Consider the following 20,480-nt stretch of genomic DNA (forward strand, 5'->3'; position numbering starts at 1 on the left):
CAGAAAACAAAAATCAAGAACATCTTTCCAGTGACAGTTTTCTTGTTTTGCCACTTGTCAGTGAAGTGCACTCTGCTAATTGCAGTAATTAATAGTAATTAATACTATTTCTCATACCATCCAGAATAATTTGTGAATTTTTTTCAAAATGCAATTCAGTTAAGTATTTATAAAACTTGCCTATATTCCTTATAAAGTGAAACTTTTCTATAATTATTACTTTTTTCAGGTTTTTTAAAATAATTTTTGTGTAAGTTAAAAGTTCTGATTAGAAGGTATCAGCCAATAAAACTATAAAAGGCTTCTCCTATCAGTTGTTGACTATAACTGCAAATCTGTTGCCAGTCTTACACAGAAATATTTCTTGAGGGAAAGGACTCACCTATGACTGAGGTCACATGTATAATCATAGTTGTAATCACAGACGTATTTCTAGGTTCAGAAGAGCTTGCTATGCATCCAGAACAGGCAAATTAAAAGCAATTAACTTATGATGTGTTGCTTTTTGCAGAATGCATTGCTTTAGCGTACTAGATAATGAACATGAATCACCAATTCCTGTGTCCTTTGATTTAGGTCATGTAAGTGCCACTTTCTGCAAAACTTAGCAAATTAAGTGTAATACAGTTTGGTTAGTCTAATGCCACAAAAATCGAACAATTTAGGTTTTATGTTTGGAATTAATTATAGCTTATTGAAACAATGAAAATCCTACAGTAATACCAGTGGAACACATTGGTATCCTGAGTGTTTTAATTTGCTGGGAAGCAGCTTGAGTATTGACAACATGCTCTAAGATTTTTCTAGTTTGACCACGATGAACCAGAAAGGATTTCTGCAGGCAGCCTCTGACAAAGGTCGTTTGCTAAACTTCTGCATAAAGAATTCAGCTTTGGCAGTAGTGTCAGAAGGGTCACCTCCATGGGCTCTCTCTAGAACTGCTGGGACCAGAGAATCTTCTCCATACCTTTGCCAAGAAGTATTTAGAGACTTTCTTCTGTGATTATTAGTGAAGCCTAGGAGACTTCCTGACTTAATTAGGCAATATCATAAGTAGCTAGATACAATCTCAGTTAACATCTTTTTAAGCAAATGAAAATAAAACTTAAAAGATATGACTTGGGAACTGCTGATTCCCAGGTCAGTCCTTTTTCTGCTAATAATGAGTTACTTCTACTTTTTTTATATGTAGCTTTACTGTAAGAGTCTGCGCAGATTTTGAAGGTCAAAGTATTTCAGATGAGATAGGTAAGAAATTTTTTCTATTCCTGTGATTTACCATGTCCTGCTCCATTTCAGATGTATTTTTTTCCTAGACTTGGAAAGACAAAAAGAGTGAGATCCTCCTACAGCAAGAAAATGCAGTTTAAAAAAAAAATGTGTGTGTGTATGTAAACAGAAACTTTTACTACTCACTTAAAAGATTTTTGTTTCAGATTAAGTAAATTCTTGTTGGAGAATGTTCTGTTCTGGAAAAAAAAATAAATTAAAGAGACAGAAGTCCTGTACACTTATGATCTGTCAATGAAATAAGAAAGCTTAAATTACACATCCTGCATAATTTGGATCAAAACCTAGTGGGCTTTTAAACAGACAGGTACTTAAATCATGGATTAGTTTTTCTTGGAAGACTTGCTTAGGTTAATTAATCATAATACGTAATTAATTCTTTACTATTTTCTTTCTGTTAAATCAATAACTAATTTGTTTATTTGTATCCTTTAGTGCTGAAAGGTGAATTGCAATTAGATTCATTGAAACAGAAAGGAGCTGTTAAGAGGACCCTCTTCTTTGATTACCATCAGTCACATCACTACTTCTCCATTGTGATAGAAAGACAGAAACAAGTCCATTGCCAGGACTTCCTTGTTTATCTCAGAGTAAGTTGTTTAAAATACTTCGGACTTTCATCATCATTTGAGTAGTTCTAGGGATTTAAAGGTAATAATAAAAAAGGAAGAATAATTTCAAAAATCACGAAGTGGGATGCAAGATAGACCTCATCTCTATGTTCAGTATGTCCAGAGCATACTGCTGCCTTGAAAAAATTCCCTATATAAATCGTTGGCTCATCTTTTGTCAATATAAGTATAAAAGAAAGACTGATTTTGAAGAGTGTAGAATTTTTCTATGTAAAAATACATTAATTTCACACTCTTCTGGAAATTCTGATCAAATACTGCATCTTCTGATACAAAAATGCAAGATTGCTTTTCTATTTTGGTATCCATTTATTTATTTTTTTTAGTATTAATCGTGCAGTAATAAACTAATTATGTTAAATATCATGACAATTCATTTTAAAGAAGTCTTACCAGAAATGTTGGCCTAAAGTTCATACATTGTAAAAAGCATTTTAAAGATATTTTTAAATGTTTTTAGAAAAACTAAAACTATGGAATTGTAGTTGTAAAGGAGAAAGTCTCAACACTTGCTCACTTGCAGGTGGAGTTACCTCATGCAATTGCAATAGATTCCATGTCTGATCCAAGAAATGCAGTGGGAGGTGAAATGGAGAAGTTTCAAGCATTATGTAAGGACATATCTAGACAATAAAGGTGTTTGAATTTTACCATTGCTAATTCTTATAAATTCTTGGTTATGGTACAAACCAGCAATATTACCTCCACAAATCCACACATGCCCTACCTCCATTTCAAAAGGAAGGGGGGACAGTAGCTGGTAGGAATTGGTTCTGTGTGTCTCTCTTAAACAGCTTCATTTTAGGCTAATACTTGGAAAAATTTCTGAGTCTACTCAGCTCAGCCAGTTTCTTCCAGATGTAGGGCTGTGGAGGCAATGTGTTCTGGGCATTTCAATTACTGGTGAGTCACTTTGCTTTCCTAATGACACCACTTGCAGCCAGAATTTGGCCACCATCTGTCAAAGAACCATGTCTTTAACTTCAATAAAGACCACATCTTTACCTTCAGAAGTCTGAATCTGTTGTCATACTATACCAACTGAAATAATCATAGCAAACCATTGTTTTTTATTATGTGATTGTCACAGGATGAAACAGAATTTAGAGATAAATTATCTCCCATCAATATAAACTTCAATTATAGTTTGGATGAGTCCAGTTTTGAAGATAGTTTGACTGTGAAGCCAATACTGAACTATTACCAGAAAAACTCATTAGCAGAGCAGGTATGAATTTTGCATGCCATATTTTCTCTATATAAACATGAAAGCATTAACAAATATTATGTGTGTCATATTCCTTAAAAGAGTATCACAACCAGAAATGACACAAAGGGATTTCATTAATACAGAACATAGATGAATATAAATATAGAACCAACAGGCCTTTCAAGTATTTCCAAAACTTTCTTATGCTCATGGTTTTGATTGCCTTCTAGAATATGTAAGCCAGGTTAGTGTGGGAAAGGGCCTGAAGAATATATTGTTCTGCTAAGGACATATTTGACCATCTAAATAGTCTCCAACCTCCAACTGCCATGTGAAAAGGAACCTACAGAAAGGAGAAAAAGATTCAATTCACTAAGGCAGCATTAGTGAGTGGTCTTTAAGACACTTGGGTTAACAACATTTAATGAGGTGATTTGGACTTTGAGGCATGTACTAACTACATCATAATTTTTTACTTTGCAATTATACAGGCTTACATTCTGGTTGACTGTGGGGAGGACAACTTATGTATTCCTGACTTGCAACTTTCTGCTGTGCCGTAAGTTACATAAAAAGAAATTATGCTGTATATCAGAAAGTCCAGAAACTGCTAACTGTTGCAACAGAATGAAGTATGTAGAACACAGTTCTGTTGTTTATTGCAACTAATAATTCTTACCTGATTTCTAGATTTTAATTTGTGCATTTCAGCAATCAAACCAAGAAATGGAGAAATGCACACTTGCAAATCACATTCATTATGTTTAATAGCTGTCACAGAACACATATCTTGCAGGTGTTTTTTAGGAGTGCTTCTAGTTCTCTGAAAAGTAAGAGATGAGGCTAATTGTTGTTCATAGGAATTTTCAAGTGTTTTATTTCAATGTACCAGTGACTTTGAACTTGGACACAATTGTCCTGAACTCAATATACAGTGAAGTAAATTAACCTCAAGATAAAATTTTCAAAACATGGCAGCAGTTTCTTCCATGGAGGGAGAAAGATACCAAGCAGGACAAGCAAGAAATGTCTGAGAGTTACCTGACTCTCATCAGAATCAGTCTGTAGCTGTGAAAAAAGAGGCACAGTGCAATTGCAGAATTACAGGAGAATTACAATGGACATGAGGAGAAAACTATCACCTTTGTGTCTTCCAGAAGACAATGCTGATGAGACCCCTGTGGCAAGTGATTCCTCCATTAGATACTTGTTTCTGTTTAGAAAGTAAAAGATTCTGAAATTTTATACCAATTACTTTCAAGTTTTGTGGTAGTCCATTTTGGTGGTGTTTTCTCTTGACCTCTTTTCTTTCCAGATGCTGGTATACATTTTCATGGGGTCATTTTTATAGAAAATGTTCACAGAGTATTTTCCAGAACAGATGCTCTGAGAGCAAAATGTCCTTCTGTTTTATTCATATGTAAATCCTAATTGTGTATGTTTTAACTCCTGATAAGTAGTATGTTCTATACAGGGATACAGATCAGCTGATAATTGGAGAAGAAAACTGTGTCATGCTCATAATAAATCCAAGGAATGATGGGGAAGGAGCCTATGAAGCTGAGCTACATATAAAGATTCCGCCTGAGGCAGATTACACTGGGGTTGAACGCAACAACAAGGTGAAGTAAAATCAAAATGTTATCAATAATGAAGCAGACATCTGAGAGCAAGGATAATCTTCATAGGCTGTACCAGCTGAAGCAGCACATAAAGAGGCTCCTTTCAGGAAGGGAGATTCCATCAACTCACAGCTATCCTTGCTTGCACAACCCAGGGTCAAGATAAGCCTCCAAAAGATCAGAAGGACAAGACCATTCTATTCAGACCCAGCACAGATACAGCTCCTTCCCAATAGTTTATTTATAGTACAAGACAAATACTGTCATATTTCTTCTAGGAATAGAGGTATTCACATCATTCAGATTTTGAACCAGTAAACAATACCAGTAGCAGAAAGTAATACTGCCAAATTGTCTTAGTACTTTCAGCCTGGGATCCCATGGTACCAGCTCCCAGCCAGAGTTAATGAGCCCTGCTGACCCCCAGGCACTTGGACACTGCTGTCTCCTCTCACAGCACACCAGTGTTTTACCATTATTAAGAGTGTTCTAGTCTCCAATATCCTGAATAGTTAGACATTAACTGCAGCATAAACCTGACAAAGTTGCTTTCCTTTGTTGTCAATTTTCTTATGTTACGAATTGACCAAAAATGCAATTAAAATGAAAAACGTGCCAGTGTTCACAGAAGGACTAATGTTGACTGAAGTCCTGCTGAGCTGTACTGAACATGCAGTGTTTTTCCTTTTCTGGGTCTTTGTTTTTTAAGAGCAAAGATTAAAACACTATCCTGCAAACAAGCAGAGTGTTCATGTATTCTCTGTTGGACAGCAAGTCTGTATTGCCTCATCTGCACATATATCTCCCAAACTGTTGCAACATGATCCTTCTTTTTTCTGTTAGTGCCTGGAATGTTCAAAAGGGCCTCAAGGGTGAGAGTGGGAGAAAGCAAGTTAATTTCCTTTCTGAAGGAAAATGTTTTTAAGGAAGTCGAAAGTAACTTACGAGGTATTTCCTTATTTTCCTTCTGTCAGTGACTTTATTAATGAGCTTCTAATCTAGTTTGAAAAAAATTACAAGAAGTAATGCTATGATCAAAGATGATAGACATTCTCTACAGCCTCACATCTCAGAAGTATATCTTAAAGACACTAGCCTTTTCCTACTGCCTTTTCCTTCTGTTCTCTTAGCAAAGCCTCTGTTTTTTTTGGACTGTAATCTACAAAACTAAAGTTCTCTTTAATGTACTACAAATGGTTACCTTTTTCCTTCATTCCACTTTAGAGATCTTTTCGCTGCTCTTTTTGACATTACCAAGATGTCAGAGGAGGCACTGATTCCAAAACCCAAGCATGAATTAGCACATAGCAATTATTTGAAGGACCTGGGGGTGAGAGTGGGCAAGAGGCTGGACATGAGTTGTCAATGTGCACTCAGAGCCCAGAAAGCTAAACGTGTCCTGGGCTGCATCAGGCCTTCTAGTGCCTGAAGGGAACCTAAAAGAAAGACAGAGAGGGACTTCTTACACTAACATATTTTGACAGGAAAAGGGATAATAAACAGAAAGAAGAGTAGTTTAGATTAGATATTAAGACAATTTCTTGGCTGTGAGGGTGGTGAGCACTGGAACAGGTTGTCCAGGGAAGCTGTGGATGCCCCATCCCTCAAAATGTTTAAGGCCTAGTTGGATGGAGCAACCTGATCTAGTGGAAGGTGTGCCTGTCCACAACAGTGGGGGTGGAACTTTAAGGTCCCTTCCAATCCAAACCATTCTGTGGTTTGGACCAGAGAGAAATCATTCTGAACTTTTTATGATTCTAGGAAAAATCTGATTTTATAATGCCAACACAATAGACTCAAGGAGAAAGGAAGAAAAGAATACATGGGAGATTCTGGTGCTTTGGAAGAATAGAGAAGCTAGAATATATTGGGAAGGATTTTTAAAGGTAGAATACCTTTTCTTTTGAAGACAAAATTTTAAAAACCCAGGAAATACAATACAACTACTTCATTCTTTTCAGATTTGGGGGAAGATAAAATGCCTTTTTGACAAATCTAACTCTGAATCCTTGTAATTTTATAAAAAACTGCCTTCCTTTTGTCCACATTTACTTAGCTCACTCCCACACATAATTTATTTCATAGTCTTTGCTTTTCATACTTACTCCATTCAAAAAGTTTTCATCATATTCTTTCTGAGAAGGATCAAAACATTAGTCCTACTCTCTACATCATTTTTAGTGTCTTTCTTTCTGCATTTCAAGGACCATTTTCACAAGGATTACAAATGGCACTGACAGTAAGTTTATTCTTTCTATTGTTTTAAATGGTAAATGTGTATTTCTTAAAACTATGTTATTTGTAATATTATGGTTCCATTAAGAAAACTAAAATATTAATTTATAAGTGCATTTGGAAAAAAAATAGATACTAAATTTCTTCTAAAATTTTCTAAATGTAAATTCTTCTGTTACTAGGATGACCAAATTCTTAGGGGTCATAGTATAAATGAGTATGAGTGAGGGACTCAATTGATTCAACTTGCAGGGCTTTGAGGAAACACAGCATATTGAACTGTCAAGATAATGGAAGAAATTATCACACTGGCAGCAAACACTGAGGTATATAGAAAAAAATGTCTCTCGGTCTGCAAGCACTTTTTGAGGCATGGACTAGAGACGAAAATCACAGTTTTCATGTCCATTGCAGTGGAGTCAGGATTTCAGTTCTTATTTTTATGTTTGTGTTGTATCCTGGCAATGGGGCATCTGTGACTGCTCCTGAGAAATACTTAATTTAATGCAGACCAGTTTTAGCAGACAGGTAGATTTATGGTAGAGCCCATTACAATCATGTTCTTAAAGCTCTGCCTCTAGGATTGCATTTCCTCTTGGTTGCATCCATGTTTACAGTCCTCTGTGTAGCTGTTTTTCTCCAAACTACAGAATCCCTGGTATTAAGGCGGAGATATGATTCTCCTCAGAGTCAACAAAACAGGTAGACTGATACCAGAATAAATGAAATGTAATCAGCTGAATAAATCACTTGATACATTTCTGATTGAACTGAAATATCTGTAGAATGAAATAATTCAATTACACTGTCATAATTTCAAAGTGACTGTATTCATAGAGGATATTTGTCTATTGTGGAGCTATTCTGGATTTAATCTATTTTATAAAGAAACAGACATTAAGTGGTTAATAGAGAAACACCATAAGTGCCTCCTGTCCAGCGCTGCGTTTTTTTCTTTATTTCATGTTAACAATGTATTGTGTTATTTTATATCATTTAAATTACACTTAGAAGCTGGTAAAGTCAAAAACTTAAAGGAAAATTCACTTGCCTTCTACCTCCTCCCTTCAACTTTATGCAATACAGTGTTTGACCTGCCTCAGTTGGCATTATCATCTTACCTCATACCTGATTCTGTAGAACATTGTACACAGACTGTGGAACTTCATAAAAAATTAACAACTTTTTGCAGAAATATGATCATATGCAAGTGGAGAGGCAAGTGAATATGTGTGATCTTAAAGTCTGAGGTCGAGGACATGATTTTGGAGCCTGATTGATTCCTGCAGATGCTGACACTTCCTTCAGTCAAAAGCTGAGGATTGAAATAGAATGACTTTAAATGTAATCAAGTGTGTTTTTCATCAGTTGTATTGTGGAAACACTTAGAAGGTCCAGAGATGACATAAATGAGAAATTACCACAGCTTCACTAGTTCCTGGAAACCCATTGGCTTGTAATAACTATTCATATGCAGTAGGTGTGAATTTACTGAAATTAGCTGCAATGAAGAAAGTATACTCACGTTGTGTTACCTCATATTTTCAGCAGTAGATCTAGAGACAACATATGCTGCTATATGGTGCGTTCTTACACTACAAGCTATTGCCTCAATACTGTGCACTCATCCTTTGCTCCATGACAGAGTTGCTCATATTGAACAGCTCAATCCTGCCTTAGTAGCAAAAGCTGGAACCCAAATTCTTATGGAATAATTAGTAAATCAGGCAAATACAAAGCACTAGCAGATATTTGTTACACACCAAAAACATTATGTATTTTGGCAGAACTGCCTTGGCTCAGGCCAGAAACTGCAGAGTGGTGAAGATCATGTCCAGAGAGGTATTGCAATGGATAAGCTCTGAGCCATTTCCCCCATGCCTTTATGAACTAAAGTATGGCACTCTTAAAATAAGAAAAAGACCTGGGGCATTCTTGTCTTACATAGAAGTTCTTAGACTAAGTACATTGTGCCTGGCTAGATGAGACGTGATTTGAACTTGGTGAAGGCAAAGACTACCTTCATGCATCAACTAGATACATACACATACATCAACTAGAAGATGGTACCTATTCCACCCACTTTTCCTCAGAAAATAAAATTGGAAGGTGATGGTAAAGGAAAGAGGAAGTTTTTTACTTGCCGGCCTGTTGTGTTTAACTATTGTGGCATCAATTAGTGATTCATCACTACAACCCAAAAAAAGTTTCAAGTATGTAGACTGCCTGGATTACTCAAAGCATCCAATCGCTTTCTATTTAAAATGCACCCTAAGAGCACACCTGTTATTGCTGGGGTTTTACTTCTGCTTAAGACTGCCAAAAAAACCATGGGTTGCTAAAGAAATGTGAATTGCTACCAATGGCAGGTTGAAGGGCTTTGTGGCAAACCCTTCTACCTGGCTGAGTTACATGTGAATGCACTGATACTGACAATAGTAGGTGTACAAGTCTCAGGTCTTCCTAGCTTCCTGCCTGGTTTTAATTTTCCTATTTTGTACTTAACCACATCAAAAAGGTGATCAGTGCAAAAACAAGGACAATAAATCTCACTGTGGAAGGAATTCTACCACAGTTAACCCTTTGTCACATCTTCATACAGCACAAAGTAGCTTTTGTGATGCTGGTCATATAAATTCTGCACAATTAATCATTTTTACTCTAGGAACATAGCCTCCAGATTGCAGAGGAACTACTACTACTACTGAAAAATTCCTCTATTTTCTCAGCCTTTGAGGGACGAAAAAAAGTGTGATAAGGGCTGATTTACTCTGTGCTGGTCTAGATACAGCATCTTTAAAGAAACTGCCAAATATCTAATATAAATGAGTATTTATTTCTAACTTTCAGGCCTCAGTTTCAACACCCCTCCCCCAACAAAAGCAAAACTGTAAACCCACACATCAAGATCAAATGGACCATTTTCCAGACAAGTTTAATTCCAACTGTGTTAACACCCTCTTTTCTGCCATGTGTGGCTTCCCACCTGTAATTAACCAGCTGGAAAGAGTGTAAAAACGCTTCCCTCCCAACCCTCGAGAGGCTTGGGAAGGTTATTAGTGCCCTGGACATGCTGTGTAACAAAGTTTGTTTCCTCCTAGCAAACTGTAAAAATGTCAGTGTACAATGAGGTGTATGCTGAGGGCATGCTTCACATGGGCTCTGTTTAGGACATGCCCTGTCTTTTCTTTTAATCTCAGGAAGTTATGAGGACAGCATGTCCATGCTGGCTTTTACAGATAGGGCAAATTGGTCCAGAGATTTCCCAGGTCTTTTTATATAAAGGGCATGAACTTGTTCATACTGCTTCAACTGTGAGAATCACAAATGAGCAGAAAGGTAATGCAACTTGCCACATCCTGCTTTTACAAAACTGATTTACTTCTGCACGTATATGGAAATGCCTTCACTTACTGAGGATGTCAGAGAGGAAAACAAGAAAAAAAAACCCACATTTTATTGCTTTGCCTTATTCTGTATCTTCTAGCTTGCACTGTTTTATAGCTGTTCCTCCTTTTGTAGAGTTTTTGTTTCCAGATAATATTACTATTGATAAAGATTGTTATGAACAAGAAAAACCTTCATATCTGACAATGTGAAGGTCTATCTCCTTTGTTGCTAATTTATAAACCCACGTAACTGTTTGTTTTTACAGAAGTATTTAGCATTGTAAGTATTTTACCTCAGATTGGAAAACAAAGATCTAGAATTGATCCATACTCAATTTTGCCAATGTCAGAAATTCATTATAGAGACTTCTGGTGATGGATAACACTGTAGTTACTGTAAGACCTATTCTTTTTGCTTAGTTTTGCCTACTCTTTGTTTCTGTGTTGAGTCATTATGGCTATAGGAATGATTCACAACAACAAAGCAGTATGGTAAATCCAGATATAGAATGATCTCATCATGATTCTTAAGGTACTGGGAAACTATCTTGTTTGTTTTTCCCTGGCATCAGTTTTCCCCCGTTGTCTGACAATAACCAACTAAATGTTTTGATAGTGCACTAAGCAGGTGTCTGAAATCAAAAGAAAGGTCACAGTCAAAAAGGCATCACTTTCCCAACTGGATACATTTCACTGTGATCTCTGACCTCCATATTGGTGTCCTTTTGTTGCAGGCACTGCGTGTATTGAGCTGTGATTACAAGATGGAAAATGAAACTAGAATGGTGGTTTGTGATCTTGGGAACCCCATGGTGGCTGGCGCAAACGTAAGGGAAAACCAAATGCATTTACTTATTTTTATCTGATTGAATTTTAAAGGGGAACAAATGGAAATTTATTCAATTATCAGAATGTGTCCCAATAAGCAGCACATAAATCAAATTATTTACCTGGACAAGAACTTGTTAGTATAATAAGAGGCAGAACTGTGCTTCTGAAAAATTAACAATTTGTTCTAAAAGATTAATTGTACTTGAACTTGGGGTTTATGTCACTCACAGAAAGTGAGAGTGACTCAATTTATGATTAGCATTTCAATAGAAGTTGCACTAGTATAATGAGAATTCCACTCTATAATGTGATCAGTTTATTTCTCCCTTTTAGTATTCCCTCTACTTAAAATATATAGATAAATGTTTAGTAAATGAGAATTTCTTCAGCCTGATTTCATTTTCAGAATCATCTTGCTTAAGGGTTGTCTTACCAGTTTATATCACAATTTATATCAAGGAAAGTGTGTTTGGCATAAACTTTTGCTTTAAAGTTATTATTTTAGTTCCAAAGATTTCCCTAAGACAGTGTCTCCTAAATCATACGACATATTAGGTGGAATGACGGTAGCCTTGTTTTTGGACAAAAGCAAAACTATATAATAACTGATGATGAACACTAGGTAAGGATAAAAATAGGTCTGAAGATTTAAAAATTCCCCAATTGTCATGCTTTGTCCCTATTTCATGACAAAACAACCCAGGAAATCCAAGAAGTATTAATTCCAGGAATGTTCAGCTATGGATATTCTTGCAGAAGAATTTAATATTTCTCATAAATTGATAAGTTCTATGAATATTTAATGAAAAGAAAATAATCCAAATATTGATACCTAGATAAAAAACTGTCCTAATAAAAATGAAGTTGTTGGCATCATAAACATGTATCAGGGATAAATATCAGCTTTTAATTGAAAGCTACTACTGAATTTGAATTTCATATTGGAGCTATGGCTTTGCAAAGAAACCAAAGCAAATTCCTTTAGTATTTTCAAAATACCTACTAAGTTAATGCTTATCCTATGGAAGATCAACATTACAATCATCAGCTTCTCTATAGAGGGGGGCTTTCCTGGCCTCTTTTAATCTTGAAGCAGTTCATGTCTAATCCTTGATAGAAAAACCAAATAGGTCATATCCTTGGAGATGGAACTGAAACAAGTTTCTTTGGATCTTAGGGATAGCCTCAGATCAGCCAAAGAACTTTAGAAAGTGAATGAGGGCAGATGGCTCATACAGTCATCTGCTTGCATGGTCACAGACAGTCCCAGAGATTCTTTAGGACTACAGGGAGTTAGAAACCATTGAAAATTGAGCTCTAGGTGATGGACCGCCTGGAAAGAGGAATCTTCCTGGTGAGGATCCATCTCCATTGAACTACTTTGAAGTCTGAAGAGATTACTATAGACATTTTCTGGGAAGGACATAGACAAGAAGGCCAAAAGATTTTGTGGGTTTTATTTTATTCTACTTAATGAAAATCTGAAAAAGTAAAAGTAATTGGAAACATTTCTGAGAAATGAAATTTTCATATTGGGATGATGGGATGCAATGATGGGCCAAAGCATGAGATAAATTCCAATTCAAGGAAAATAATTTCTTGTATTGAGAAGACAGCAATTTTACTTATCTGCTAGTAGTTTCCTAGTTAGTCTCAAGGCAGAAGAAAATTCTCAAGATACAGACAGAAGTGGACAAGAATATTGTGGGTGATAGGGATGCAGTGGAGTGGGGCAAGAAAGCATAAAACCTCTTGGGCTGAAAAAAAAAAGGAAGACCAAACACAAGAGACATTCACTTGTATACCTAGAAGAAAATATTTGTAGTTTGCATATTGTCCTAAGCATAAGTGATGGAGAGGCCTGAGTGTAGGGGTGTTATACTACAGACCCTCGTACTCCTCCCTTTGAATCTAAAACCCCGTTTCCACATCATCCTTCATCCAAAATGCTAGCAGTGTGAAGACTTCAGTAATACCTTTGGTGACCACTAAAACATTACTACTCTCGCCTGTCTCTTTATCAATTTTCACAGCATAATTAATTCTTCTTCTCTTCAGAATCAACTCTAGCACTGCTGTAAGTGCCATTATCAGATACTGCTAAGCAAACTACTTCAAAAAGAGAGAAGTAGCAGAATAAAAGCAGGGTTCATAATGTATCCAAGGATTTTCTACTTTATAACAAAATAATCCAGCCCTTTAAAATTGAGGCATAGGAAGGCACAGCATTGCAAAGCCAAATGGCAACAATGTTTGATGACAGTAAATGAAATCTTAAATCCTAAATTTGTCTTTGAAGCCAGCTCTCCTGGAAGCCCACTAAAGGTGAAAGGTCTTGTGTTTTTTCAGTCCGTACATATTTGTGATGGCAAATGTACTTCCAAAAACAAAATACCAGCCCTTTGTACAAATTGCATAAATCTCAAAAGGTTGCTCTGATCCATTTCCAGTTTTGCAAAACAATTCTGCGCTGGCAGGAGATCAGTTATTCTCAAAATATTCAGTCAGAAAGGGACCTTTGTGGAAGTTGTGAGTGGGAAGGAAGGGTTAGGTCAAAATTGAACATTCCTAAAACTCTTTAACTATTGAGTCACCTTAATGATTTGCCAACACCCTGAAATGATACAATTCTTGAGCTTTTGAAGATCAACTTCTGAGTATGAGGGTTATGTCAGGATTTTGTAATATAATCCATGGGATATTACTGCAGCAGACTACAGGGTCGTCTGACACTTCACATCCTCAAAATGCATTATGTCATCTGTGTCCTTAAAACTGTTTACTGGACACAAAAAAATACTTCACCTTTTCAGTAATATGTTTGAAGTTTAAAAAAAAAAAAAAAAAAAAAAAAAAAAAGATGAAAGAGTAAAAATGAAGATAAAAATACTTGGTAAGGAAAATCTCAATGCCAGATGGCCCAGAATGCAAATTAAATGTCAGACAACATCTCACAGGCAAAGATTGATCAACATACTTATTTATGATGCTGAAATGCATCAGACTGACAACCTTCCTAATGCCTGTTCAGTAGCATTAGCAAGTGAGAAAGTTCTAGAAGAAAAATCTGGAAGTCTATAGAAATTAATGGAAATAAAGTTAGAAGACTGGTGTCTTCGAAGGTCTTGCCAATTTCTTGATATGTACCAAACTGATTCCTCAAAAGCACCAGATTTTATTTTCCTTATACACTGTAAAAAACTTCAAAAAAAGCTACACCTCTGTCTCCCAACATATTCCTAAATCCTGTCAAACATACAGTAAATTCACTAATACAAGCCGCACTGAGTATAAGCCACATCGCCGGGTGTTGGCAAACATTTTGGTTTTTGTCCATAAATAAACCGCACCTGAGTATAAGCGGCTCTGTCGTTCGCAGCGAGGACCCGTGTGCAACAAAGTTGCCAATTAGTAACAGAATCGTGGCAGGGCGGGGTTTACTGGCTCGGCTCGGGCTGTGCAGGCTTGACCCGCTCAGGGCTGCTGACGGGGCCAGGTGGCCCAGCCCAGCGCTGCCGCTCGGTGGGGCCGCTCGGGGCTGGCCGCCGCCTCTGGGCTCGCTCGCCTTGGCCCGGCGCTGCCCCATGGTGGCAGGCAGGGGTGCAGCCCCCCCAGCTCCCGCGGCGGCAGAGGCGGGCAGGGACGGAGCCCCCCACCTCTTCCCCGAGCCGCTGCAATGGCGACACGGGGCCCCCGCCGCCTCCCCGGGCCGCAGCAATGGAGGCACAGGGCCCCCCCCCGTCTCTCCCGCGGGCTGCGGCCGAGGAGGGAAGGAGGGAGCTCTCCCGCCTCTCTCCCCGCCCCCCGTGCTGCCTGCAGGGAGCCAGGCTCCACCTGCAGCGCAACAGAGTAACAATTTGTAACAATCGCGAAATGCCGGCTTTTACTGGCAGGTGCTCGGCTCGGCACCCTGGCTGGCACTTCTGAGGTTGTAAATGTCAGAAAATTATTCACATATTAGCCGCTCCTGAGTATAAGCCGCATTTCCGGTTTGGGAGCAAAATTTTAGTCAAAATGGTGTGGCTTGTATTCGTGAAACTACTGTAATAGATTAAAACATTACTAATAGCAGAAACGTCGTGTATTTCAAAAATACACAGTGTTGCAAACATGGAAATAACACAATTATCATGAAACTAACTTCACTTCAAAAATTTTAAATAAACTATTCTGATAAAATTTATGTCCTACTGAAAAAAAAGTATGTTGAGTAATTGCTAAGTTATAGGTTCAAGCAAGTTAAACTTCTTTGGCCTCACTAGGTTTTCAGCAAGGGCATGCAAGCATCTTTGCCCCATTATTAGCAGTAATGTCAAGGGTTACTTGACATAAACAAAGTCATATGACTATACAAAGACAACATCTGCAACTTATTAGAGTTGTACAGTAGGAGTGTTTAATGTTTATTAAATAGGGGATTAAGCCTCAGGGGTATAATAGATCATCAAAACTGCAGTTCATGTCTGCTCTGTCTGATGAAAATTTTATCTTTGGTTCATCAAATCTTTTTCTGCTATAAGTGGAAACAAATTTATTTGGACTGGTTAGTAAAAACATTAAGAGAAATGGTGAGTTTAATGTTTGGAAATTTTTGTCTAAAAGACTGAAGAAAGTAATTTTAATTTTAAAGGTGAATGGAAAATCAATAGAGTTGCTAATATGATCTTTAAAAAGTGAGCTTCAAATTAAAAAGAGCTTACATCTCTATTCCAAGTCAGCTATTCCACTTTTGGGTAATTTAATGAGCACTGTCTTTTCATCTGAAAGATTTTGCTTCAAAAAGGATAGGTTCAATTATGTAACTATGACATTAAGATAATCAGAATTCAAAGATTTGAACTCACCATTTATACCATTTATGATGACAGTATTGCTCAAGCATGAGTCAGCTGAAAGTAGTTGAAAAATGTTAGGCAAGTTTTTTTCTGGTGATGGATTATGTTGCACCACTGCAAATGAAGAAATAGGAGAATTGAATGAAAACAAAAAAAAAGGTGGGAAAAAGGAATTGCTTATTAAATGACATCCACAGAGGAAATTTCCTCATCTTCAATGATGTTGAATGTAAGTTGGTGTGTCCCATCCTATTGTTGACAAGGTTTACTTAAATATTCTCAGGAAATTATGCCAAGCAGACAACTTTTTTTTCTTCCACCCCCTCTACACCCCCCAATTGGCAGAAATGAGGGAATGATGTCCTCATTTCCTGATGCCTTTTGATGAATTTCTCACGAAGATTGTTTCTCCACATGGAAAACATATCTATGTGTTACCATCCTTTTTTTTTAAAAATGGAAGTACAGTGTGCATGTTGTCCTGCAAAAAATTCTGCCATCAGGCCAATGGAAGGTAGAGGGGAAGTGAGAAGTTGTAAGAATTGCAAAATTTACATTTTGAAAATTACCAGATTTAAAACATGCAGTTGAAATAATTTTTAAAAATAATTTAAACAGTACAGTAGAATTTAATTAATTTAACTTTGAGGGCAGATGGCATCTCCTGTTACTCACCTGCCACTTATACACTGGGGCTGTAAATATGTCCAACAAAAGGCTTACAGTGACCCTACTATGGGCTATTGTATATTCCTTCTCTTGTTAGCCCTTCTCTCTTCTGAATAAACTTGATCTGCTTATCCCTGCCCTACTTGAAAAGCAAATGGAAATTGTCAAAGGGAGGAAGCCAGGTCTGCTTAAATTCAAGGCAGCACCAGTGGAAACATTTACTTCCTTCAGTTTTGAGAACTGTGTGTTTTACTCTCTCCTCTGGTCACTCACTCCAAGCTGTGGCAAAATGAACTGCAAATATAACTTTGAAACTGTATTTCTCTTAACAGAATTGCAAGGGAAAAAATTCAAAGTGAATTAAAACTGCTGCTAATTTAGCTCAGGTACTCAGTCAGCCCACAACACCTAAAGCATACAGCACAGATCTCCCAGGAGCAGAGACAATGCAGGGACCATGAAGCCCTGCAGACCTGGACAAAGGCGTGCATGGATGGAGGCAGGGATGAGAGCTGCCAGACAACTGTTACTTTCTTTTGGCTTGGCTTGGCAAAGCAAAGACTGTCTGGATGAAGAAGGGCCCACTGCTGTGTTCTTGGGAGTGTGCTTCTCTATTCCTCTGATCTTTCCTCTCTCCAGCCAAGTTTTCCATCTGGTGACATACACAGGCAGGATGGTATTTTTTGCTGAGAACAACTAGATGATATTTTTTCATACTAACTTTAAAAAGCAACAATATCCAGTGTAAGTCTGTGAAATGCAATGTTGAACTGCTTTATTGATCTGGAGAGATCAACTGTTTCTAGTAACCTGTTATTTTGTTTTAGTTCTCCACAGGCATTCGATTTTCTGTTCAGCATTTTGAAAATGCAGATTTCAGCATCAATTTTGAGCTGCAAATAAAAAGGTTAGATATTTTATCAAGAGCATGGTTTTTAAAACTATGAAATCCTGTTGATATATGAAGTTTATTATATAATAAGGTCCCTCTTGAGTATCAGTAATTATTTCAGGGGCTTATCAATGGTAGCATATGTCAGGAGGATTGTTAAGGTTGGAATCTTGTTAACTGTTAGGAAAATCAGTCTAGTCTTATTTCTTTAAAATTCAGGGTAACCAATTTTGGTCAATAATCCAAGGATCTTCTACAGATTTGTCAAATTTGAGTTTCATTTTCCGGTTCAGAATTAATAAACAGTAATTCCTTTGTAACAAAGGTGAATGTACAAACATATTGTGCTCTGAATTAAACCAGACATGCTTCTTCTTCACAAGAATGTAGAAAATAAAAGGAAAGCAGTTAAAATCTGCTCAGCAGATTTACTGGCATGGAGAGAACTGTTTCAGTTTGATGCAGGTGAACCTTTTTAATTTTTCCATTAGATTCCTCCCCATTTGTGGGCCTCGCATATTAATACTGTAGAATCTTGTGTTTTATGTTGATCAGTACTTCTTCCACAGGGATAAAATACCACAGAGTGGGCTGGGTTAGGATAATAGCAAAAACAAACCTGGGACTTTTTCAGTAGGTGGCAGGGCTTCTGCTCCATCTGTCCTCATCAAATATGCACTGGAGTTCTGTATGGGGCCCTCTCTGCCCCACACACAGAGACTTAATTGCTAATGTCTGGCCTTTAATGAGGGCCTTGATCATGTTCATTATGGTAAATAACTGAGACATTTAAAATGTTTAAATCATGTCTCCATAATGTAACCATTGAAAGGAAAGGACATGCAGAAACTCAGGAAGGGCACAGCAATGCCACAGAAGTCCATTAGGCACCTGGTCAGGCCTCAACCCTCTTCCTGGAATCTGGCTGGGGATCATGCAAACCTGGACATAAGCTCCTCTGGAGAGAGACACAACATTTACCTTGTCGTTCCCTTGTCCATGCCAATCTTCATTTCTTAATGCAAGCAGTAGTTTAGTTTGAAATGGTTATCCAGGGCTCATGCTGTGAAACTGGGGAGGTCCAGAGCTTTTTGGGTAGTTAAATCTGTCTAGGTAATAAAAGTTGAATGTAGGTAACTGTTTTAAGAAAGTGACAAGAATTTCCTGAGGCATAAGAATGCAGGACTCAATTTACTTTCACCTGGAGGGGTGAAAGGGGTGCATGCAATACACCTAAAACCGATTGCCCCAGGGCGAAAGCACAGTCCCACCATCCGCCATAAACCAATCCGAACTACACGGTTGTCTCCTGAACTTCAGCAGAAAACATGTCATGCTTCCTCCATGAATGTGACTCACTAAAATGTAAAGGAAGAAAATGTGTTAGCTACAGACTGGTATGAAAATGCAGAAGAGCACACAGCTATTAAAAAAAAACAACCAAAAAAAACAAAAAAACCCAGAAAAACAAAAAAAGGAAAGAGTAAAATTTCTTTCATAGGGACTGTACCCTAGAGTTAAAACTCACTGCTTTGTACATTCACAAGCAGCAGGACAGTCTGTGTGTTCCTATGTTCTTCATGAACAGATAAAACAATCCTAAAAGAAAAAGGGAACAGAACTCCATGAGGCAAAAAGAGGAAATTGCCTAAATGGAGGCAAGAATACATCTGACTTTGAGTCCTTCTTTAATTTATTCAAAAGTGAGAACTTCTTTTTGCTTCAAAACAAGTGGAAAATAAGTATTTTCATTTGCAAGACTGAAGTTCATTACTTATAAGAAACAAGCTAGAGGCTGAGTAGTGTCTTGAAATCTGATTCTTTTTCTAATGTGGATGTTGCTATGCAATTATGTACCCCTTAGAGAGAGAGATATCTTGGCACTTTTATTTAAACTATTTTCTTTTCTAAAAGGCCATAAAGCATGAACAAGGTTTGAATACCAGATATATATGATCAAAATCTGTATTTTAACTCTATGGAAAGTAGGATGAATATGCAAACTGGAGAGCAGCTTATTCTAACAAAGTAGTGGTATAATAATTTTTATACTTTAAACAGTTTTTTTACATTTATACTCAAAACAATGGCTATAGAGGATTACATAAAAGTTCAAATAATCTTTGATGGGAATCTGCATTAGTTTACAAACAAATTAGAGCTGCTCTTAATTTTTGCAATCTGTAACCAGAAAGCCTGGATCAAAGCAGTGTTGCTCTTTACTCCTCAGGAGTCAGTCACTGGGAATGCTGACCTCCTCTGAATGTTTCCAATTGACTGATGCTACCCAGATGTGATAACAGCAAACTGGGACAGCAATAGAAACATAATGTTCATGGATCAAGGAAGACCACACTTGATTGAAAAAGAAATCCAAATTTAGTGTTCTAATCCCATAATTAAATAAATTCTAAATCTGTAATTACTTCACTATCTTCATGAATTTGAACCTGCAAACCTTTCTTTATATGAATAGGCTATTATCACAGGAGTGGCCTTTTGAAATAAGAGAAACTACCTTTATTACTAAGAATTTGCAATAAGAAAAGACAATAAGATGAATGAGAGCTCTGGATTTTAAACACAGAGATCTGTTTTCACTACTAAGTGGTTTTATAAATGTAAACACTCTGGATAGGGGAGGGAAGGAAACAAGAAAATTAAAGAAACAGCTGATCTTGGTTTATTTTCTCCAAAGACTCTGTCATACAAAGTCACAAGTTTGGAGAGTCATAAAAATAAATTTTATTCTAACAAAGCTTGTCTTGTTGATTAACACTGCTTTCCTCCAATGCATAAAACAAACTTCTGTTACATAATGATACTTTTATCTGTACAGATAAAAGTTGTACAAGGGAATTTACATGATACTCTG

At 37.1% G+C, this 20,480-nt stretch overlaps 1 protein-coding gene across 2 annotated transcripts in view; it reads left to right on the forward strand.

Annotated features, from left to right (window-relative positions):
• ITGA8 (integrin subunit alpha 8) overlaps window positions 1–20,480 on the forward strand; it is a 118,058-nt gene that overhangs the window by 54,394 nt on the left and 43,184 nt on the right. For both annotated transcript variants that reach the window (XM_033072044.1, XM_033072051.1), the window contains exons 16-22: window positions 1,193–1,248; window positions 1,726–1,880; window positions 3,013–3,150; window positions 3,624–3,691; window positions 4,607–4,754; window positions 11,113–11,205; window positions 17,541–17,620. In XM_033072044.1, coding sequence (XP_032927935.1) covers window positions 1,193–1,248; window positions 1,726–1,880; window positions 3,013–3,150; window positions 3,624–3,691; window positions 4,607–4,754; window positions 11,113–11,205; window positions 17,541–17,620 — 738 coding nt within the window. The remainder of the gene's footprint in view (window positions 1–1,192; window positions 1,249–1,725; window positions 1,881–3,012; window positions 3,151–3,623; window positions 3,692–4,606; window positions 4,755–11,112; window positions 11,206–17,540; window positions 17,621–20,480) is intronic.

Source organism: Catharus ustulatus, chromosome 1 (genome assembly GCF_009819885.2).
Source record: "Catharus ustulatus isolate bCatUst1 chromosome 1, bCatUst1.pri.v2, whole genome shotgun sequence".
In the NCBI taxonomy this organism is placed as follows: domain Eukaryota; kingdom Metazoa; phylum Chordata; class Aves; order Passeriformes; family Turdidae; genus Catharus; species Catharus ustulatus.